This window comes from Bos mutus, chromosome 16 (assembly GCF_027580195.1).
Source record: "Bos mutus isolate GX-2022 chromosome 16, NWIPB_WYAK_1.1, whole genome shotgun sequence".
Taxonomy (NCBI): Eukaryota; Metazoa; Chordata; class Mammalia; order Artiodactyla; family Bovidae; genus Bos; species Bos mutus.
Window position 1 is genome coordinate 10,583,662 of NC_091632.1, and position 24,483 is coordinate 10,608,144.

The window sequence follows — 24,483 nt, forward strand, 5'->3', positions numbered from 1 at the left end:
ACTCGCTGTGTTTCTACTGGACTCTGTTCATAAGTTACGGAGTCTTGTAGGCCACTCTGGGGACCATGGGTTTCACTGAAAGCAAAAGAAGCCACAGCAGGTTTTTGAGCACGGCAGGGATCCTCCCGACCACGGTGAGGACTACAGCCTGTACGGGGCAGAGGAGAAGCAGGTGAGCGATGATGCTGGCCTGGACCGGGGTGATGGCAGTGGAGGCAGCTCTGACTAGTCATATCCTACGTCTGAATATATGTTACAGGCAGAGTGATGGAGATTCACTGGTGGACTGGATGAAGGACGTGAAAGAGAGAAGGGAAGCAAGACCACAGGCATTACGGATGAGTAAAACCAAGACAGGAGACGGGGAGGAGCACATTTACGTGGAAAAATCGGGAGCTCACTGCTGGGCGTGTTAAGTATGAAATGTCTATTAACATTCAAGTTGAAACGTTTTGTGGGCAGACAGACAGAACAGAACTTCAGGAGGGAGGCTGGGCTTGACAAAGAACTGGGAGGGGGCGCTCATCAGCACGTAGATTGTTCTTTTCATTACGGCAAATTCCAACATAGACAAAACTAGAGATAATCGTGTGATAAATCTCCAGGTACCTACCAGCCACCTTCAACCATTATCACCTCATGGTTAGTCTTGTTTATCTCACAGAATTCCTCTGGAGCGAATTCCAGGCAGCATCCATACAGCGGGTATATAACGCCACAAGTCGGGAGGGGGCTACAAAGAGAATCAGAAGGGGGAGAGGAGAAGCCCTGGGCCTTCTAACACTGAGAGGTCAAGGAGCAGAGATGCTGAAAGGGACGGCAGATAAGACAGGTGGAAAACCAGAAACACGGTCCCTGGAAGCCAAGCGAAAAAAGAGCTCCAAGGAAAAGGGTACGAGCAGCTGGGCCAACACTGCTGGAGCTGCTGATGCCAGGATGAAGACTGAGAAGGGACCACCGCACGTAGTAGCACGGAGGTCACCGCTGGCCGAGGCCAGAGCACTGTGGCCCAGAGTGGTTCGGACAAGCCTGACTGGGGAGATGAGAGAAGGGGAGAGAAGGAAGCAAGGACTGAAACTGTTTGGGGCAGTAGCTGGAAGAGATGGACGGGGTCAAAGAAGCATTTTTTTTTTTTTTTAAGATGGGAAAAATAGCAGCATATCAAAACGATCCCGTTAAGAGAGGAGAAACAGTGATGTCAGGAGGAGACGGAGGTGCTGAAAGAGCGTCCTGAATACGTCTCAGGATGAAATTCAGAGCAAAGAAGAGCGGCTGCCCTCAGATAGAACCGTAAGTAGTTCACGCGGGAACACAAGGCACCCAATCATTTTCACTTTTTATTTTATAAGGTGTATGATGTATTATTAGCACAGCCTTGCTGTATATAAACATGCACACACACACAACACATAAGGAAATTTGCTTAAAAGTTTTAACCAATACCAGGGGACAATCAAAATAAAGATTAACTAGAAGGAAATAAAACCGTATCACCAAAGGCTACACTAGATAGCCTTCAGAAATACATATCTTGGCATATTCATATAATCGGTATTATCTTAAGCGTACAATAAAAGATCTAGAGAAGGTGAAAGTCTTTGTATCTGAGAATACATTAATTTAATGAACTAAGATTTTTTTTTAAAGGCTCAGATGCTATAATTCAGGAACTGCAATATACCTGTATTTGAACTTGAAAACTGCAACAAGAATCATGAAAGTGAAAGTGAAGTCGTTCAATCGTGTCCAGCTCTTTGCGATCCCATGGACTATAGCCCACCAGGCTTCTATGTCCATGGGATTTTCCAGGCAAGAGTACAGGAGTGGGTTGCCATTTCCTTCTCCAGGGGGTCTTCCTGACCCAGGGATTGAATCCAGGTCTCCCACACTGCAGGCAGACGCTTTAGCCTCTGAGCCAACAGGGAAGCCTAAATCATGAATCATGGGCCATTCTCAAAATCAAAAGTCACAGTGTCCCAAAAAATCTGATTATTTGTCCACAGAGAATTGCAAATCAGTGAAAGGTCTTATTAGCAAGACAGGCCTGAACAGTGCTACTGAGACAACATAGCCACCCAGTGCTGGGCTGCTCGACAGAGAACAGGAGGTCGAGAAAGTAGGGCTGATTAGGCAGGTGGCCTAATTGTTAAGGGCCAGAGCCGCAAGGTCCCCAGAAATCCAGAGGCACAGAAACATCCAACCTGCTCCAGGAACAGGCCCGCACCACGGTGTGTGCTGAGCCCCCTGACCGCTCCGAGCACCTTCCACATGTTTCCACTCACCCCTCTACAAGCCACCAGCCAAGCCAGCGCTCCGCATTCACTGGCTCAGCGACAAAGGCTCAGGCCCAACAGCGTCTTGCGGACGCATGCAGAGTCAGTTGGTGACACTGTCGGAATCCCCAGGCACGGCCACGGAACGGGGACCTGATGCAGCCGCCACACCCGGGGACACCACTGATCAACCACGTGTGAGGACCACACGAGAGCACCAACGCCAAGCCCGGGGACGCGGTGGATCCCTCGGACCAGCAGGGACGCCTGTGGCCACCCAGTTCAGCCGGCTGGACGGGGTCGGGGACAGCCAGCAGGCCCTCAACAGCACCCACGTGGTCAGACTAGAAGCTCCTCGAGAGCAAAGCCGGCCTGTCTGTTCACCGCAGCGTGCCGGCTACGGTGTCTGGCACCGAGCAGACTCGCGAGAAATACTTATCAAAGAAAGGAAAAAACGACTAGTTACATTACACCACAAAGACAAGAGGAATAATGAAGGATGCTCAAAAATCACCAAACGGTTCACAAAACTCAGGAGAGCTGTTAACGGTAGCCGACTGGAGATGGGGCAGGGCAGCTAAGTAAATCTGAACCGCAGAATTGCACAGCATTGAGCTTTCCCGAAAGAGCATCCTCTTTCCTAACAGAGACGCTGAGATCGATCGTGAACGACATGAAACATGGGGACCTTGTGTGCAGCTTGATTCAGACAAAATACCAACTGTGTTTAAAAAAAAAAAACCAAAACTGAGACAAGCAAGGGAAATGTAACTGAATGGATAATCGGTGACGTTAAGAATGACTGCTTTTGCTGGGAGTGATACTACGGGAGTTATGTTTTTTAAAATAATACTTTTTAAAAGATTCATCATGTAGTACTTATGGATGAAATGTGGTATCTTGGATCTGCTGTAAAATCTTCCAAAAGGGGAGTGAGGGATAAGGTTGATGAACGTACAAATGAAGCAGACAGGGCCATGTGTTGATTACAGGATAAAATGGAGTGACAGAACACCAAAATCACTTATGCTCTCCTTACCTTCGCAGATACATGAAAACTTCCATAGTAACTATAACCTCAAACTGCACTTACTTTCCCTGTGCCTGCCCAGTGCAGAGAAACGTGGTATTCTGGGTCATATCTGGTTATGGTCGTATCATTGGGAGGAGGCCCGCCGGTCAGATCGGACGGCCACTGCCAGCATCTTCCCCTGGGACTTACCTGCTTCGGCTCCGTGTCCGCCCTGGGTCCGCGATGCCTCCAGGCTCCCTCCCATTCTGGTTTCTCCTCTCCTGACTCCATCCTACCTTCCCTGCCACCGGCTGGTTCTTTTTTGTTCCTTAGCCCCCCGGCTTTACCCGGTCACATGGGGATGGTGACCCACCTCTTTGTCCCAGGTCATTTTCCTCCTTTCTCACAGTCCAAAGGTCAAAGGTCCCTCCTTCCCAACAGGGTCAACCCGTCTGTGTCCTTTCTCCTTAATGGCACCCACACAACCAGTCTGTCCGGTTATCATTAAAGACTCCATCTTTGCCCAGGTTTGTCACACGGGCTGCTGTGAGCTCCTGTGTTGCTCCACTTACCTCCTCAGGTCCCTCCTGCTTTCCAGGACGGACACCAACAGGGCTGGGTGAGTCAGTTACAGGGCCGTGGGAGCCTGCGCAGATGGGTCAGCCAGTTTCAGGGGTGTGCAAGGCCGCCAAGTGCCGAGCGCAGTGCCCCACACTGGGCCACTGCAGTGAACGCAACAGACACAAATGCGCTCGCCTAAAGCTTATGATCTGGGGCAGTTCAGTTCAGTCACTCAGTAGTGTCTGACTCTTTGTGACCCCCTGGACTGCAACACGCCAGGCCTCCCATCACCAAGTCCGGGAGTTTACTCAAACTCATGTCCATTGAGTCAGTGATGCCATCCAACCATCTCATCCTCTGTCGTCCCCTTCTCCTCCCGCCTTTGATCTTTCCCAGCATCAGGGTCTTTTCAAATGATCTGGGGCAGGTCCTATTAAAATTGGTTCAACTGCCCACATACCTTCCAGACTATTCTGTGAATCCTCTAGATATCTGTATCCCCACCAAGCTTTGCACAATGCCCAACCCAGAACAGATCCTTAATAAATCTGTAGCAAATGAATGTTCCTCCAAGTCAGTGCACTTGTCTGAACATGTGTGGAAACCCGCGTAGTATGGGTTCACCCTGGACTGAAAGGTATTTAAAAAGAATTTTTGATAAAGACCTTTTCTCTTTTTTCTTCAATGAGAAGAAAATGTTCCTGGGGCCTCTGGGGGAAATGTGTGTAGAGGAGGTGAGAAGTAAGACTTCTAGAGCCAGGCTTACCATTGCCGGCTAAAAGCAGCTCTGGGTGTGCTTAGCTTCTGTCTTCTTTGCTATTCTGGGTCGTCGGCTCCTGCCTCCCCTGGCCAGCCTCCTCCCTTCCAGCTGCAACGGGAATAAACCTCAGTCACCATCCGCCTGCCCCCCTCCTGCACGGCTCTGCACACACCGTTTCCTCTCGCCACCAAAGTGTCTCACTTCTACCTCAGCCCTGAGAAGAAGCGACCCGACTGCCCTGCGGCTGCTGTTTTGTAAAAGGAAGAATTTGAAATTCATCCTGTTCCTCGCCAGGAGTTCCCCTGAGACTCCAGTTTGAGGACTGAGTCAAAAAAAGGTGGAAACCGGGACCTGAGAGGACCCAGTACGGTTGGCAGCAAGAATCCCGAGTGCTGGGATTCCAGCCTCAAGCCACCCAGGCTCACACTCCACCAACCCCAGGCGGCGGGGCCAGGCTCCGGCAGACAGACCCCGCTGGGCTGCAGACCCTCTCTGCAGACGCATCTCCAGGGCCTCCGGCCAAAAGGGCACAGTGAGGCCAGAAGCGGCAAGGCGAAGGTATCAAGAGAAACACGCCGCGGGACGCGTCAGAACCTACGAGCCTCTTCTTCTCCTCCCAGACACCAGTTGGTCCACTGTCCTCTGCAGGGGCCTGAGAAATGAGTGGGGAGGTAGCTTGTCACGCCAGGGCCTCAAGCCATCCCTGACAAGGAATTCAGGCCTCTGGGCTCAAAGAAGTGTATGTGCTGGGGGGTGCTGGGGGCTGGGGAAAGAAAGGCTTCAGGAAAAGGGATCCAAACAGAAGGGGCTTCCAGACACGGGAGCACTATCTTGGGGCTGACTGTAAGAACCTACTACATCAACTGCTGCCTCATCCTCTCACGGGATCACCAAGGAAGGCCCAAGGCACAATCTTCAAGAACCCCAGGAATCTGGCCATTGTAAGCACCCTCAGTGGTGACCCAGGCACTTTTCTGGTGTTCTAGGACAGGGGTGAACACTTTTTTTTCTTGCAGGGCAAGGCAGTAAAGACTTAGGCTTGCAGGTCATACAGCCTCTGTTGCGACAACTCGGCTGTACCAACGCAGCGTGGAAACAGCCATAGACAGACAGTGGGCCTATGTGCCAATCAAACTTTATTTACAAAAGCAGGCATCAGCCCACAGGCCACAGCTGGCCCAGTCCTGGTCACTGGGGAAAAACTATCCTTCTAGTATTTCCACGCTCCCAAGAAGAACAGGGGCAACCCGCTACTTGCAGGGCTCCTACCCACCCTGGAGACAGGGACCTGCTCTAGGGACCAAGGCTCCATTTCTCCCATGCCCCCTCCCACAAGGCACCAAAGAAATCTGGGCTGCTGGTTTCAAACACCTGGTCTTCAACAGAAACCTGGGCAAACGCAGGGAAAAAACTGGACGTCCTATCTGAAGTCTTCAGAGCTGGAAGAAACTAGACCCTTAGACTAGGCCTATAGCCTGGAAAAGGAAGTGATGTGCTCATGATCATGCTGCCAGCAAAGGCCTCTGTCGAGCCCTCTTATTCCTGCAGTGGTGACTGGAAATGAGCCAGAAAGAACAGCCTTGCTGGTGGAGGCCGAAGGCATATGGCGCATCTCTGTAGCACAGGGCAGGGCCTCTCAGGAATTTATAAGCGGATGGTAGAGCAAAGGTCAAGGAGAGAGCTCGGAGAGGTGAGCATACGTATCTATCTTTCCAGGACATATCCTTCTGGACATAGTTACCAGGGAGAGGAAAACTCAAACAGAAACCTGAACTTCAAAAAAGGGTGTGGTCTGGTAGGAGACGTGGGCGTTCATTAGCAGAAATCTGGTCCAGCAGTCTGGGCGGGCCCTAGTAAGAAACAAGTGCCAGGCTCAGAGCCTCACCCAGCCCGAGGCCCATGTCCCGGGCCCTGGGATCTCTCTCTCCACACCTTCTCAGCAGCCTCACGCCTTCAAAGCTCCGTAATAATATGGTTTCCTCCAACTCTCTTCCCAGAACGGATTTCCACCGCAAATTCTCTCTGCCTGACCATAAATATTTCTGCTCAGACACCCTGCTGTTGTCTTGGGCAGTGTGTCCAAAGGCAAATCAAACATGACTCCCCCAAGCAAGTCTGAACCTTGATTTTGCTACTTCTGTCAACCACGAAGGCTCAGAATATCAGCATCTTCTCTTGCCCGTGTCCTGTGCCCAAGCCAAGAGGGCTCTGCGAACTACCTCTTCCTCCACTTTCTCGCAGGCTCCACCTTAATCTATCACTTCCAGTCTGGAATATTGCCAGTCTCCTGCCTGGAGCCCCAGAGTCCAGGCTTGTAACCACGCCAGCTGATCCCCCCTGTATGCGTATCCCACCCTCATCTACCATGATGTCTTCAAGGTCCAATCCTACCTGTGTCTTCCGAGTTCCCAGAACCTTACCTCACACGGGAGGCCCAAAAAAGCCCTGAATGAATGAGTCCGAGCTTTCCTCGGGAGCCACGGCCACACCAGAAACCTCAGGGCCTTCCCATTTCCTACCACCACTGCGCACCCAGACCGCCACACTCTCCAGGCCTTCCATCATCGCCCCCATCCTCCTGCCCCCAGCTCCTACCATCCCAGGCACGAGCTCCATCCAGCTAATCAATGCCTGACCCTCCTCGTGTGCCAGTCATTCCTGCATCCACATCTCTGCCCACGCGCTCTGCTCACCCTGCCCTGCAATGACGTCCATGCCCTTCCCCCTCCATCCAGTCCAACTCCTCCGCAACTGCCAATTATTGAGCTCTGGGGGAGATGGGGAACACAGGAAAGGGAAAGATGACCAAAAATGGGGAAGGAGGGGGCCTGATATGAACACACTGGGGTCTCTGATCCCTGGAGCCATCACTCTTCCGATAGGTTGCACACGATTAGAGAAGGAAGAGGCGGGAGGAGGAGCCAGATTTTTCCACTGAACGAAAGGCATGATTTTCATCACTGCTTCTGTTGCCCTGGTAACCAGGGACAGCCCAGTGGAGAGTACAGTGAAAGAACACCATGTTTATCTTTGCCGTCTCATCCACTTCCCTGTACACCCTTCCCTGACCATCCTCTAGCCCCAAGGCCGGCTCCAAATTTCTTAGAAGGCCACCATCATCCCATCCTTCTAGTCACTCTTGCTCAAAACCTCAATTTTTTGCTCTCTTTATCCAACCCTATGTACTGTATATTCTTCCACAGCAACATTCTGGGGGGTCATCTCACCATACCCATCTGCCATGCCAAGGGATCCCAGGAACAAAAAAGTGGCCTCAGGGCGCAAGAATGGAACCCACTCCACCAGAAGGTCCACGGGGCAAGGGGGACACGGAAGGGACAAGAACGGGAGGAAGGCCATCCGCCAACACCGCTGGGTCAGCTCCAGACAGTTGGAATGGGCTCTCCCGGGTCGCTTCCTACAGCCGGGATGAGCAGAGGGAGCCAGGGTGAGCATGAGGGTGTCAGTCCGCCCACGAGCGTCCACAGATGCGGACTCCCACACGGACACAGTGGCTGTGTGACCCGAGAGCGGAGACGCAGCGCTCGCCCCGGGAGATTATATAAGCGTTATATAACATGGTGGCACCAATCAGCACGGCGACGCTGCAGCTGTCAAGTGCCAGGGACGGCCGAGAGCAGAACCAAACCCAAGGGGCTGGAGGCACAGCCCTCTGGCCGCCGATGCCAGAGCAAGGCCGGGCGCTGGCCGCCGCAGCCCTGTCTCTACATGCTCCTTCCACCCCAGAGGACACAGAGGGAGACTTGCCTGGCTCCGCGTTCTTCTTCCCACGCCGGGCAGCAGGGAGGTGCGGCTGCACCCTTGCACCCTGGCCCCAGGCAGCCTCTGTCCAGCTGCCCTTCTCCCCGGGGAGCGGCCAGGGGGCCCCGGGCAGGGGAGGCGCGGGGGCCAGCCGCCCCCTCCTCTCTGTCCCTGCACCACAATGTATGTGGGGAACCGGCGCTGCAGCGGCTCCGGGATTGGCTGGGCCAGCCTTCCCTCTGCCTTGTCATTTGCCGTTCCTCTAAAAAACAAAACAAACCGAAAGGGAAAGAGGAAAGAAGAAAAAAAAATTAAGCATATTTGGCAAATGCCGAATCCCAAATTTTGGTCTACGGCTACAGACAAAGCTGGAAGGGGGTGGGTGGGGGTTGGTTCTAAGGACATTACCTGCTTTCCCTGCAGCTCCCACCTCCCACCATCTCCTGGCCCATCCACCACCTAGGAACTTAGTCTGCAGGCCTAGAGACTGCCGTTCCCCTCCGGACACCACCCCCACCCCCACGTCCTTCTCCCAGCCCCCATCTCCGGAGCTGTCCCCGTGGCTGAAGCTTCCAGGAGGATGAGAGGGCATGGCCACCCGCCACCCCCACCCCCAGCCGCTGCAGAGCGCTCAGTGCATGCGGCTCCCAGACATGCAGCGGGGAGCCCGGCCGCTGCCGCAGCCAGTTCCGGGCAGTTCTGGGCCAGGTCTTCATCCAACTCCTCTACCTGCACCGCCACACCCACTTCATTAATTTGGGGGGCGGCGGGCACCGAACAGGGACATTTGCCCAGTGGCATCTCTGGCTGCGCCTGCCTCTCCCGAGCCTAAAGCCTTCCCACCTCCTCCTCCACACGCACCTCCGCGCCCCCCGCCCACACCGCGAAGAAGGGGCGAGAAAGAAATACGCATTAAGATCACAAGCCTTCCCGCACCATCGCTCGCCCCCTCAACCACCTGTCTCTGCGCTCTCCTCCCCCACGGCCTTCCTCAACTCCGGGGCGCCCCCCCTCTGCAGCAGAGGGGGCACCACGCCCACTGCGGAGCCCAGAAGCGGAAGGTGAGGAGTGGGCAGGGGCTCCCGGGCCGGGCCCCTGGGTGGGTGCGGGGGCTGATCATTTGCCTCCCCCGCCCTGCTGGCCCCGGGACCCCGGAGCCCAGGGTGGGGGGGTGCCGGCCAGGGCAGAAGCCGGCCCCAGTCTGCTCCCACCCACGCGGCCAGGGCAGCTGCGGCTGGAGGCCGGCGCCGCAGCGGGGGTGGGGGCGACCCGATCGCGGTAGGCCCGGAGCATCGCCCCCCCAGGGCCGGGAGGGGAGCCCCCCAGCCTTGCCCGGGGCTTTGGAGACTGGCCGCAGGCCTGGCCGCCGCGCCGCTCCCACCCGATCGGCGGCCCGGCTCTTACCTCCAGCGGCCGCCCCCTCCCCGCCAGGGTCTGCACGGCCGCCTCGCCGCGCCCGGTGCGCCCCGCGGCAGGCGCGAGCTGCGCAGCGGCTCCGCATTCGGGCCCGGCGGCGGCCGCCGCTGCCCGGGCGTGAGCGAGCCCGGCCCGCCCGCGCGCCCGCGCTTCCCACGCTCCGCGCGCCGCTCCGCGCCGCCCAGCGGCCGCCGCCGGCACCGCAACCCCGCGGCCCGAGGGGGCTGCCGCAGCCCGGCGGGCCGCCGCGGACTGGCCCAGAACGCGGCTGTGGGTTCACACGGGGCTGGGGGACCCCGCAGGCCGACCTCTCCGGCTCCAGCTTCAGCGCAGAGCGGCTCCTGCCCACCGCGTCTCCCAAGGAGGTCCCAGAGCCTCTGCGTGAGTCCCCGATTCTCCCGTCTGGCGCTCTGACCTTGCCTCCCTTATTGACCTCAAGGCGGTGGAGGCCGGTGAGCGTGGGGACCACTCGTAGAATGGAGGTGGGGCCGGGGGCAAGGGTGGGCAAAGGGAGAGAAGCCCGTGTGAGCTACCTTTTTTCCAGGGCCTTCTTGGGCCTGTCTAGAGATCCAAAGGGTGCACTGGACAGTTCTTGAAGGAGGTTTCTTTTTTGAAAACAACAGACATATGTAGATGCTTCGGTTCAGTTCAGTTCAGTCGCTCAGTCGTGTCTGACTCTTTGCGACCCCATGGACTGCCGCACGCCAGGCCTCCCTGTCCATCATCAACTCTCGGAGCTTACTCAAACTCATGTCCATCGAGCCATCCAACCACCTCATCCTCTGTCGTCGCCTTCTCCTCCTGCCCTCAATCTTTCCCAGCATCAGAATCTTTTCCAGTGAGTCGGTTCTTCGCATCAGGTGGCCAAAGTATTGGAGCTTCAGCTTCAGCATCAGTCCTTCCAGTGAATATTCAGGACTGATTTCCTTTAGATGCCTCAGACCCACCTGTGAAATAAAACCTTTTCTCTACTCTAGACCCTTCAGAGAATTGAAGGGCTGTGGGCCCTCTCTCCAGAAAAGTGCACACTCATCCCCAAACGTAATTTTTGCACCATCAGGGAATTCTCAGACTTGTCAGAGCTCCCTGTACCCCAGCTTAAGGTACCCTAAGACAGCAGGAGATGGGGCTGGTGACTGCCTGTGCCTGCTGCCATCTTTGCTAATGCTTTTTCTTCCCTCAGGAATACCTGCCTACTGCAATCCCACATTTATGCCTGTAGACATTCCACCTCTCCTTTACAACCAGCTTGAATACCACTTCCTCCCTGGTTTTCCCATTCAGAAGTGTCTACGACCATGGCCTCCTGGCAACATGTTCTCTATGCCGTTTATGACTATTAATCCTATTCATGTGGACCTGTAGTTACTTTTGTGATTAGTTGTCTTTTCACATCTTCTAGGTTATAAACTCTTATGGTTTCTTCTCCCTCTGCATCTATGACGGTGCTTTATACGGTATGCCCTTGACAGTGAAAAGTGAAAGTAAAGTCGCTCAGTCATGTTCAACTCTTTGCGGCCCCGTGGACTGTAGCCCACCAGGCTCCTCTGTCCATGGGATTCTCCAGGCAAGAATACTGGAGTGGGTTTCCATTTCCTTCTCCAGGGGAAGCTTCCCAACCCAGGGATCAAACCAAGGTCTCCCGCATTGCAGGCAGACAAGTTTAACCTCTGAACCACCAGGGAAGCAATAATCAAAGGGAAGCGGGGTTGAGGGAACAGGAGGTCTGCTGGAGACCCAGGGAAACCAATGCCTTTGCTCCAGAAGAACCAGATGCCCCTCATACCAGATGCTTCACCACCAGCACACGTCCATACCTTGGCTGCTGGCAAGTAGAATTCTCAAGTTTGTTGTTCAGTCACTCAGTCCTGTCTGACTCTTCGAAACCCTGTGGACTGCAGCACGCCAGGCTTCCCTGTCTTTCACCATCTCCCAGAGCTTGCTCAAACTTATGTCCATTGAGTCAGTGATGCCATCCAACCGTCTCATCCTCTGTCATCCCCTTCTCCTCCTGCCTTCAATCTTTCCCAGCATCAGGGTCTCTTCTAATGAGTTGGTTCTTGGCATCCTGTGGCCAAAGTATTGGAGCTTCAGCTTTAGCATCATTCCTTCCAATGAATATTCAGGGTTGATTTCCTTAAGATTAACTGGTTTGATTTCCTTGCAGTCCAAGGGACTCTCAGGAGTCTTCTCCAGCAACACAGTTCAAAAGCATCAGTTCTTAAGTGCTCAGCCTTCTCTATGGTCCAACTGTCACATCCGTACATGATAACTGGAACCATAGTTTTCACTACTATGGACCTTTGTTGGCAAAATAATGTCTCTGCTTTTTAATATGCTGTTTAGGTTGGTCATAGCTTTTCTTCCAAGGAGCAAGCATCTTTTAATTTCATGTCAGCAGTCACCATTCACAGCGATTTTGGAGCCCCCAAAATAAAGTCTGTCACTGTTTCCATTGTTTCACCATCTATTTGCCATGAAGTGATGGGACTGGATGCCATGATTTTCATTTTCTGAATGTTGAGTTTTAAGCCAGCTTTTTTACTCTCCTCTTTCACCTTCGTCAAGAGGCTCTTTAGTTCCTCTTTGCTTTCTTCCATATGGGTGGCATATCTGAGGTTATTGATATTGATCCATTGTGCCTTTTATTCCTTTTTCTTGGGGATGGTTTTGATCACTGCCTCCTGTACAATGTTATGAACCTCCATCCATAGTTCTTCAGGCATTCTCGAGTTAGCAGGATCTTTTCATCCACTGCTTCTCCTCTGGGCAAGACAGACATAATTTACAGGTCCCTGGGTGAATTTGGGGTCCAGGCTCATGCAGGATACACCTGACAAAAGCAGATATTCTGCCCCAAATGCCCCCTTGTCAAATAAGGGAAATCTTCACTCACCAGTTGCACAAGCCAGATACAAGCTGGCATCATGCTTGACTCCTTCCCCTACCTTCCCTCCCTGCATTCACGTCCCCCATCAGTCACCATGCCCGCGGTCCGTTTCAGAGATTGCCCTTCTCTCCATCTCCATGGCCCCGTCTCAAGCTCAGACCACCATTATTTCTTGCTTCAGTTCCTGCGTCTGTCTCCATCCTAGCTGGCCTACCTGCCTCCAGTCTCACCAGGCTCAGATCCAGTCTCCACATCCCAGCCAGAAGATCTTCCAAAAATATCATCTACTTCCCTGCTGAAAGCACTCAGGCAGCTCTGCACTTATTAAGGACGAGGTCCAAAGTCCTTCCTTCACCCAGCTCTCTCAGCCTCCAGGCTCTGGCCCTTGCTAACCCTCTGGCCTCCTTTCTCTCTGCTTCTCTCTCCCTCTTTGTGCTTCACTTGTACCAGATATCAAGCTCTTTCCCACATTGAGGTGAGAACCCCCTCCCCTGGTTTGTGAGGCTACGTCCTACTCATTAGGGCGTCCCAGGCGGCGCCAGTGCTAAAGAACCTGTCTGCCAATGCAGGAGGTGTAAGAGACGCGGGTTTGGTCCCTGGGTGGGGAAGGTTCCCTGGAGGAGGAGATGGCAACCCACTCCAGTATTCTTGCCTGGAGAATCCCATGGACAGAGGAGCCTGGTGGGCTACAGTCCACGGGTTGCAGAGAGTCGGGCACGAGTGAAGCACTTGAGCACGCACGCGTGTCCTCCTCATTCTTCCAAGTTTCCCTTCTGTGTCTGTCTCCACCTATGTCACCTTGTCCTCCGCACCTGGAAACATTCGTCACAGAGACTGTTCCTCACTTAGCCGACACCCACTCTCTCTGCCACGCCGGGAGCGCTGTAGTTGAGTACTCAATGCTGGGCACGGTACCTGGTGCCAGATAGGAGCACAGATGTTTACTGCTTACCTGGTGAATGAAAGCTGGGAACGGGACACCCAGCCCAGACGGGGGACTCTGGGACGGACACCTTGGGGCTGCAGGGCCTGAGAGTCAGGCGTGGTGGGGCCAGGCCCGCCGCGGCTTTTGAATAATCACACCACTCACTGTTTACCAATGAGTTTCAATCTTTTTGAGTCTTGGATTTTTTTCTCAATTGAAAAATGGAGATAATAATGCTCTGGGTTGCTCTGAGGGTTGCCAGGTATCTATGTAGAAGCCCTTTGTAATTTTAAAGTTCTCTATGTAATAGTAATACTGGATTACTTTGCTTAATCCTTTCAGTACCATTTTGACAGAGGCGACTGACATTTCCCATTTTGCATATGAGGAAGCTGATGGTGGACAATGGAAATAACTTGCCTGAGGGCACCAGCTGGTTACCAGGAACAGAAACCTGTCCCTGGGCTCCAAGTCCAGGCTGTCTCCACCACCTTACCACTGCCCCTCCCTTCTAACATGCTGACATTCTGAGTGTCCTACAGCTAACGTATGGCCACTTAACCGTTTCCAGAAGGGGTTTTTTGGGGGTGGGGCCCAGGTTGGGGGGAGGTGTGATGAGTTGTTTGCCGAACGTGGATTATATAACTACAGGTATCCAGCAGAATTGGGTTCAGGAGGAGTTGACCTTGGAGCTGACCCTAGACTCCCTATCTCTGCCCTTTCTCCCGCCCTCGAGGGGTAGCCTCAACTGACCATTCCCTTTTATTACATAGTTGGGCCCCCCTGCAGGACCTAAAGTTCCCAGAAGCTGGTGAGCTTCTCCTGCCTCCATATTTTCAATTTTGTATGTTAGCAACTATTTACTGAGCTCATCTGAGTGCTTCGTCACTGCCTGTGGAGTCCTGGACAAACAACTAACCCTCTCCAAGCGACAGTTTCCCCATTTTTCAAAATAGGATGGCTAATGGTCTGTCAGGAGAAGGCAATGGCACCCCACTCCAGTACTCTTGCCTGGAAAATCCCATGGATGGAGGAGCCTGGTAGGCTGCAGTCCATGGGGTCGCTGAGGGTCAGACAGGACTGAGTGACTTCACTTTCACTTTTTACTCTCATGCATTGGAGAAGGAAATGGCAACCCACTCCAGTGTTCTTCCTGGAGAATCCCAGGGACTGGGGAGCCTGGTGGGCTGCTGTCTATGGGGTCGCACAGAGTTGGACACGACTGAAGTGACTTAGCGGTACCAATGGTCTGTCACATGCCTGATTTGAGGGTTACAATAAGACGGTATCCTCACCCCTGCTGGGGGGCTGTTGCTGATGGAGACCCCTGCCTCCAGCCCCCTCTCTGTGTCTGCTCACCTCCATTCCAGTGCATGGGCGCGTGTATTCGGTAACCAGGGGAGGGCAGAGGGCGGTGGAGGGGCTGGAAAGGACAGGAAAGGAGTCCGAAGGCCGCCGTGCTCCCAGGAGCGTGGAGAGAGCTGCGGGACTCAGGGTCTATCTGAGCTGCTCAAGGATGACTTGTAAGTTCTTGTGCCCTTTGAGTTTGCTTGACACGGTCAGCCACTGCAGCGATGAGAGGCTTCTCTTAGCTCTTGGTGGGCAGGGGGCATGGACCACTGAGAGCCAGAACAGAAGGGGAAGCGCTGAGTGGCTGCTGTGGTGCCCACAGCTGTAAGGGCTTATAGGAGGCGCCTTTCTGGGGACTTCCAGAAATCCGCTGGACTCCCCTCGTGGCGCAGCGGTAAAGAATCCGCCTGCCGATGCAGGAGACACAAGAGATGTGGGTTCAATCCCTGGGTGGGGAAGATCCCCTGGAAGAGGGAATGGCAAGCCCCTCCAGTATTTTTGTCTGGAGAAGCCCCGTGGACAGAGGGTCACAAAGAGTCGGACATGACTGAGCAGCTGACTACACAAAAGCAACTCTAGGGCACTCTAAGAATGCCGCCGAAGTCATCGAAACACAGTTACAGACATAGAGAACAGAGGTGGTGCCTGGCGCGTAGTAGGAACTCGGCGTGTCTGAGTTCCCTAAGAAGCTCACGCGTCAGCGTCAGGGCAGAGCCCCTGCTCCGGAGCCTTCTGATAACGCTGCCTGCCTTTGCCCTAAGCATGTTTGTTTCTCACTGTGTCCGGTGCCCCAGGGAACACCCAGTGGATCTGCCCTTCACAGATCCCTGTGTGTGGTGATGGTGGTTTTTCTCTTTCAAGATGAAATCATTTTTTTTCCCCTTTCTGTTCAACAAAGACAACAGCCTTTTGGTTTTTGATAAACGTTCCCTTCATGCTAGCAGGTGGATTTGCCCTGGGCACTAAGCGCTGTGCTTTTAACACACACGCAGGCCCAGCTGTTTGAATCTGCTGCGCACTCCAGTCTTTCTTACTTCTCTTATCTTCTGCCCCCGGGGTTTGAGTCTTCTCTGCCTTGGCAGGCTGATAACATGTGGAAGGAGGAGAACAGTTTTAATTAATAGACTAATTAAGTGGTACAAGCCTTTAATAGCTGATTATAGGAAAGTCGTTCCCCACTCCCCCCCAAGTGATTGATTTATTTATTGTTCTTGTGCTGCATTATGGCAAAATAGTCAGCTTCTCATTATCTTTTGGTTGGTTCCGTGGGTCTTTTCCTTCTCTCCCTCTTCATGTGTCCGTTTGCTAACGGTGGGCACAGGCAGGATGGGAAAACTTAAACCAGGGGATGAGCAGAAGCAAGGGTCAGAGTGCTGCTGCTACCCGCGTCTTGACAGCGACAGTTAGAAGGGGGAGGGGAGGTAGGAGGGAAAAGATGGCAAGAAAATCCTAGCCATAATTGTAAGCTTATCTCCCCAAGACCCTTCACTCATGATCCCTCCCCATCGTAGGCCATCACTCACACGCGTCGGGGGCATTCAAAACCGGCGCAGTGTGGAGTTTTAAAGAATGCACTGAAATCCAACTGCCTGAGTTCAAACCTTGCCCCTCCCACTGGCTAGCTATGTGGTCTGGGCAAGTCCCTTAACCTCACTGTGCCTCAGCCTGCTCGTTTATAAAGTAAGAATATAATCCTAGGTTCCTCCCTAGGACTGGGCATCTTTAGTGGCTCAGATGGTAAAGTATCCACCTACAATTGCAGGATACCTGGGTTTGATCCCTGGGTCGGGAAGATTATCTGGAGAAGGAAATGGCTATCCACTCTAGTATTCTTGCCTGGAAAATTCCATGGACAGAGGAGCCTGGCAGGTTACTGTTCATGGGGTCAAAAAGAGTCAGACACGACTGAGCGACTAACACTTCCAACTTTCCCTAGGATTGTCATGAGAATTAAGTGAAACAAGCCAGGTAAAGCACTTAGCACATACTAAGCCCAAGCAGATGAGCTATGACCATCACTACTGTCTGAAGTTATTTAAATTGACTGCTACATAGAAGGGAGTTGATAAATGTTTGTAGAATAAATGAATGACTACATCATAATTTTCAAGTAGATTGTGAGTCCTTGAAGGTCAAAAGGGTGAAGAAAAGAGGAAACTGCCCATTAAATCATAATAAGAAGCTACCTGTAGTGAGTGCTGATCACGGGTTGGGCTCTGAGCTAATTGGTTTCTGTACATTCTCTCATTTAATCCTGATGTAATGTGATTTTTGCCAGCCTTCTTAGAACATGTTTTCCTTAAACAGCCCCAGCCCCCGGACCAAATTTTGTGGGCTGTCCATGTCCTCCCCAAGATTTCCAAGGATTCTTAGGGGATGGGCTGACATTTTCATGATCCTGGTTTCTTATGAATTCCTGCTCAAGCTGAATTCAAGGTTATTTCCCTGCATCCTCTTAGTCTCAGAGCAAGTCGAACTCTTCCCTTCCTTCCGTCCGGAAAGCCCCCAGAGCACAGGGCCATTTTGAGTGGAAGACTTTTACTGAAGGTCAAGAGGCAAGACAGGAAGTTATAGCACCACCTAGAGCAAGCAGAAGCTGGAATTCACCACAGTAAAGCTCCCCACCTCCCTCGCCCCTGTGCCTTCTCCCTTGGCTGTTTTGCTACCCAGAGCCCTGCTGCAGCCATTTTTCCTTCCTAAGAGCCTTCTCCTCCATGTCTCTACTGTTCTCCACCTTGCCCTGAAAACATCAGCTTCCTGTTACTTAATCACACAAATACATTTAGCTCTTTGAACAAAGGTCTCCAGTCCAGGCTGTTCTCAGTCCTGGGTCAGAGGAGCTAAGGAGATGGCGGGGTATAGAGCGGCTCAGCTGCTTGTCTCAGCCACGAAAGTTTACCAGAGTGTCCTCCTCAACAAATGAGCCACTGAGATGAGATGGCCTGAGATGGCCTCTGAGATGACTCCTGCCCCACTTAGAATGAAGAAATATGGCAGTCCTATTTTTGCATATTTTTTTTCTTCCTGTTATACTTGTGGTCATGTTGCAGGAAGGGGAACCCCTTCTAGGACCCGAGAGTGGGCTTCTAACACTCAGAGACAGACTGTTGAAGACACACGCTGACAAAGCAAGAGACTCTACTGGGAAGGGGAGCCGGGGCGGAGAGTGGGAGGTGAGGGACCCAGGAGGACCTCTCCGCCACGTGGCTCACAGTCTTGGGTTTTATGGTTGTGGGGTTAGTTCCCAGGTTGTCTCTGGCTAATCATTCTGACTCGGTCCTTCCTAGTGATGTGTACATGGCTCAGCCAAGATGGACTCCAGCAAAGAGGATTCTGGGAGACTGGTAGGACATATGGACTGTCGTCTCCTTTTGACCTTTTCCAAATTCTTCCGGTTGGTGGTGGCTTGTTAGGTAATACCATGTTCCTTTCCGGGACCTGCTGTCAAAATAACTCATGCAAATAAATGGTTACGGGCCAGAGTGGGTGGTGTCAGTGTTTCCCCTAACAATCATGGTAGGAGGTAGATAATATTATCTCCATTTTTTTCCAGATGAGGAATCTGGAAGTGAAAGATGTTAAAAAAAAAAGTGACCCACTCAAAGTCACACAGCTCATTCAGAGCTGGACTCCCAGGGCGGGCCTGTCTGATTCCAAAGCCAGGGAGGCAGATCACGACACCGTGTGGTCACTTAATGCAGCTCAAGCTGGTCTGAGGTGGTTCTACTTCTATGGTAAAACTTTCTCAGGAAATCTTTCTGTGAGGAAGGCAATGTGGGTCATAGGAAGGTGAATTGATTGACTGAAGACCCAAGCCATTAAAACAGATTTAGAGCTAGAAATAGCTACGTATCTATAGCTTCATGTATGAGACCCAAGAGTTGTTGCTATTAATCACTGCTGAATGATTACTCTGATTGCTTCAATTTTGTTGATGCTGCAGTTGCTGAATCTGCTGTGCTTTATCCAACCTTGGGTAGGGCCTCTTCTCCAGGAAGATAAAGAAGGTTTTCTTCTGCTTATGGAGTTCTGGCTTCATATGTAAAACATCACTTTGGGAGCCCCTTCTCATCTGTGAAGGCTGGCCGGTAGCTGCGGCTCTTATAAAGAGCTCAATGAATAGCTATGGAATGAATGAAAGAAAGGCTCTTCACTCTCTCTAATTTGTCAGTTCTCTTCCCAAGGCAGGAGTTAGGCAGAAACAGACAAAGGAGCATCCATCCCAGCTGGGCAGCTGGCAGGAGCACCAAAATTGTTCTGATTCAAGAACATCACTGGAAATGGGATGAGGCTACAGAATTTATCTGCTCTTTTCCCAGAAAGAGTCACGAATGCAGTTAGAATTCTTTAACAAGCTTCTGGGGCAGAGGTGTCCAGATTTTACCACATAGTAGCAATGTGACCCTGGATTTCTCATCCCTAAAATGGGGGTTTGTTACTTATCATAAGGGTTTTTTCCCCTCAATTAAGTGTGATAATGGAAAAATTCTAGCTTTTATCCTTACTTACTCTTCAGTCTACTCTAATCTGGTTTCTGCCCTCCCACACCCCACTGATTGCTTTCACTGAGGTTACCAATCACCCCTTTGTTGAAAATTCCACTTCTCCATTGCTTGGTGGCATTTGACACTGAATAACAGAACTTTCTCCATGAAATAATCTCTTCCCTGGTTCCTTATGACCCCAGGGCCTCCTGTCATAAAATAATTTATGCAAAGGGTTACCAGCTAGAGTGGGCAGTGTCAGGCTTGACATTTGCATGTCTGCTTGACCATCCTTTTAAGTCTCCATTTGAGGCATCCTTATTATTTGTTGCTGCATAATAAATTACCCCCAAATTTAGCAGCTTAGAACAGCATCGTTTCTGAGGGTTAGGAATTTGGGAGCAGTTTAACTGAGCTGTTTTGACTTGGGCTTTCTCTTGATATGCAGTCTCACTCATTATTCATTCATGAAGATTCTCTTCAGGTCTTCAAGCCCCCTTGCATGGCTCTGGGCAGGAGGCCTCAGTTCTGCACATGTGGGCCTCTGCACAGGACTGCTGGTGACGGGGAGGCGGCTTCCCCAGGAGATCTCAGGGTGCCGTCCCATCACTTCCGCCCTTGTCACACTGCCCGACCCTGGTACAACGTCAGGGAGAACCACACACCAGTATGAAGATCAGAGACAGCACTGGGGGCCAGCCTGGATGCTGGCTACCATGGCAGCCTTCTTGGCTGACCCTGAAAAGTCAGTGCTCCCCAGAGTTCCATCCCGACACCCGCCTCCTCTCAATCTCCACACACACCCTTGACAGCATGGAACTCCCCTTCAGTTACATCTAAATTTTAAGGTCATCCAAGTCTGCGTCTCTAGCCAAGTTCCCTCTCAGAACCTTCAGCTTCTACACTCTCTGCCTGTGTGCATGCTCAGTCTTGTCTGACTCTGCGACCCCATGGACGATAACCCGCCAGGCTCCTCTGTCCATGGGATTCTCTAGGCAAGGATACCGGAGTGGGCTGCCATTCCCTTCTCCAGGGGATCTTCCTGACCCAGGGAGTGAATCCAGGTCCCCTGCATTGCAGGCTGACTCTTTACCCGCTGAGTCACTGACGAAGCCCCTCTTACACTCTCTGTTGGAGCCAAAGGCACCTCAGAGTCCACAGATCTGGGCTGAACTCATCCTCAGCCCACGAGCTCGTTTCTCCTCCTGTGTTTCCGTCTCAAGAATGACAGTGTCCATTCCATTGTCCTACAAGAAACAGAAAACCATTTGTCGCTGCCTTTTCCCCTTTCTCTCATATCCAACCACCATGTTAAGGCTATTTGTTTTCTCATCGTTTTTCCCATCTTTTGTTTTGAAAAATGTCAAAATATAGCAAGAGTTAAAAGACCAGTAGAACGATCCCCTATTGACTGGATTACTTCTAGGTTCACAATTGCTGATATTTCGTGTCGCATTTGCTTTCTCTCCCTGCTTCTCTTCCCTTAGGTTTATGTCTTTTCGTAGTAATATTCAGATGCTATTTGCCATTCTCTCACAGATATACAGTGTGTGTATGTGTGTGTGTGTTTGAAGTTTCTATGTAAATACAGTGGATTTGAAAGTAAGTTACAGGGAAAGAATCTGAAAAAGAGTGGGTGTATGTGGGTATATTCTTCGTTGCATACCTGAAACTAACACAACATTGTAAATCAACTAGACTCCAAAATAAACATTAAAAATAAATAAAATTTATTGATAGATGATAAAGAAAGAAAGTTTCAGATATTATGACACTTCATCCCTAAAGAGTTCTGCATCTGTTTCCTAAAATGTTTAGCCTTCCCAGGGGCTCAGTGGTAAGGAATCCACCTGTAATATATGAGATGCAGGTTTGATCCCTGGATCGAACCCTGAAGTGGGAAATGGCAAGCCACTCTGGTATTCTTGCCTGGAAAATCCAATGGACAGAGGAGCCTGGTGGGCTACAGTCCACCAGGGGATACAAGGGAGTTGGACACGACCAAGTGAGTAAACAACAAAACAGCTCCTAAGAACCATGATGCTCTTCCCCTACGTAACCACAATGCCATTATCATTCCTGAGACCACCTTCCCCGCTCTGCCTCCTTCAGGCCGTGCGCTTTCCTTATCATCGCCAGCACAGCTATCTCCTAACTAGGTCCTCCTCTGATCCATGCCCCAGGCTTCTGCCAGGGTGAGCTTTCCAAAATACACATCTGATTATGTCACTTCCCTTCTCGGGACCTGTCAGTAGCTCTATATTACTTTCAAAATAAAGGCAGACTTCACAAGGCATATAAGCTTTCATCATGTAGATTCATTTACAGCCGTCTCGCCCAGCACTAGAAATGTAACATGAGCTACATAAGTAACTATTCACAGAAAATTTGCTTATTTTTGGCCCTGCCAGGTCTTCACAGCTGTGTGGAGGCTTCAGTAGTAGCGGCTCTCGGGCCCCAGAGCTCGGGCTCAGCAGTCACGGTGCTGGGCTTAGTCACCCTGGGGCATGTGGAATCTTCCCTGACCAGGGATCACACCTGTGTCCCCGGCATTGGCAGGTGGGTTCTTCACCGCTGGACCAGAAGAGAAGTCTGGTAACTTTACATTTTAAATGTAGCCACATTTTTAAAAGTTCTTAAAAAACAGGTGAAATGAATTTTAAAAATACGTTTTATATAATCCGATATGTTCAAAATCTTATCATAGCAGCATAAGCCCAACATAAGAACTATTAATGAGATGTCTTACTTTTTCTCCTGTCTTCAAAATCTGACCTTTATTTCATATGTACAGCATATCTCAATTCAGATGCTCACTTTCCAAGGGTAAATGAAAAATGAATTCTTACCAAAATAACAAGATTATATTTAACAAAAAAATTTATGTTGTTCCAGCTGACTTAATTAAAATTAAATAAAATGGGAAGCTCTGTTCTTCCTTCACACTGGCCACATCTCAGGTGTTTAGTAGCCACAGGGGCTAGTGGATCCTGAAAAAGGGAATTCCTGAGCAGCAGTTCTCAAAGTGTGATCCAGGGTCTCCCTGGGGGTCCTCAAGACCTTTCCAAAGGGCTCACTAAGGTCAAAATTATTTTCATGACAATTAAATGCTATTTGCCTTCTTTCACTTTTTTTTCTCCCATCAGTATAGCACAGCGGAGTGTTCCAGAGGCCACATAACATGTAATGTGACCACAGATTGAACATAGAAACATTTAAGAGAATCAGCAGTTTGTATTAAGCAGATAGTGAAGAAATTTACCAAATTGCGAAACAAGACTTCTTCTCTCCTGACTTGCTTTTGTCTTGGAAAGTATAATTATTTTCCATTAAAATGTGTATATTTATATACTCAATGAGATGATTATTTTTAAATGAATTAATGAAAAGATTGAAATGTTCTCGGTTTTACTTTCTGATACAGTAATTATCGATGGCGAGAACTCTCACTTCTCTATGGTGTCAGAGGGCTTTGAGAAGAGCTGGCCTCCAGCAGCCTGGCTCTCCAGCTTCATCGCTAGTGATTTCCTCTCCTCTCTCATACTTTTCACATGAACATCCAGCTCCAGACAAGATGAAGCAGATCCACTTTCTCCCTCTTCCTCTGGTTAAGTGCTTCCTAAAATCCCGAACATCACAGATACAACAAACATCTGAAAGGCAAAGCAAAGGCTAGGGACCTCAGGACTCAAGGAGTGACATGGCACCGAGGTGGTATCAACAGAGCCCGAGATGGGTTGCTGAACTTCTGCTCTGGTCCAGCAATAACGAGAAGCCTGCCACCCCTCAAGTGTCGATGGCTGCATGGAGACCCTGGACTTTTACCCCCACCTGGCGGTAACCAGGAGGTCACCCTCCACCCCGCCCCACCCTGCCTGGCAGAGCAGTAGGAAAGGGGCCCTGCTGAAACAGATCAGTCTCAGAACACAATATCTGAAGTGTCCAAGATGCAATTTAAAATCACTCATGATGCCAAGAACCAGGAAAATTTCAACTTGAATGAGAAGAGATAATTAGCAGATGCCAACACGGAGATGACAGAGATGATGGAATTATCTGACAAGGATTTAAAAACAACCATCATCAACATGCTTCACTGAGCAATGGTAACATTGCTCAATAACTTAAAGGAACGAATAGCAAGTCTCAGCGCAGAAATAAAAGGTGGAAAGAAGGCTCATATCCTTTACTTGGGCCTTAAAAGCGCCACTCGTGTTTCCGGGATGACCACCCTCACCTCGTGCCTGGGCCAAGGCATCTGCCTCTTCTTAGAACACCCATCTCTCCTTTTTAAATCCTGCTTGTCCCGGGGTCAGCTGAGATGTCACCTCCTCTGCGAAGCCTTCCTTGACTTCCATGCCCCTTCCCCCTGAAAGCTCCCCACGCCACAACACTCACACTCAAGTCCAATTATTCTGTCCTCTCTCCCTCCACACCTACCCAGTGTAAAAACTTGCCAGAGAGACTGTGTCTTATCCCAGGTGCCTGGTATAGCACCTGGCTTAAGCACTCAGAAAACTGTTGAATAAATGAATAAATCTGTGAATAAATGGAAACTCTGCCGTGACTCTCTCTTTTATTGAATACATCTAATTAATGCCTGTGGTTAGGCATTAAATGCCGCACACAAACTGTGATACACAACTTTTTGGTATTTGGCTTCCCTTCATAGCTCCTACTCCTCTGCCACACTGGAAAACAGTGCTTTGTTTTGTTTTCCTGGAACTTCAAAACACTTATTATTTGTCACATACAATGGTTAATTTCTTTCTTAAAAAAAATTTTTTTTATTGGAGTAAAGTTGATTTACAATGTTGTTTCAGATATACAGCCAGATGAATCAGTTATACATATATATATCTCCACTCTTTTTTAAAAGATTCTTTTCCCACATAGGTCATTACAGAGTGTTGAGTAGCGTTCCCTATTGAATAGGTCCCTAGTGAGGACCTGGTGGGCTTCCCTGGTGGTTCAGATGGTAAAGAATCTGCCTGCAGTGTGGAAGACTCAGATTTGATCCTTGGTTTGGGAAGATCCCCTGGAGAAGGAA

General features: G+C 50.8%; 1 protein-coding gene across 1 annotated transcript; it reads left to right on the plus strand.

The window, feature by feature from the left end:
* The first annotated feature begins 8,958 nt into the window (after positions 1 to 8,958).
* LOC138991140 (proline-rich protein 2-like) lies at positions 8,959 to 23,983 on the plus strand. The gene is made up of 4 exons (XM_070384379.1): positions 8,959 to 9,076; positions 9,203 to 10,165; positions 18,237 to 18,362; positions 22,858 to 23,983. Exons 1-4 carry the CDS (start codon positions 8,959 to 8,961, stop codon positions 22,986 to 22,988), a joined length of 1,338 nt encoding a protein of 445 aa, XP_070240480.1. The 3' UTR covers positions 22,989 to 23,983.
* Positions 23,984 to 24,483: the final 500 nt, after the last annotated feature.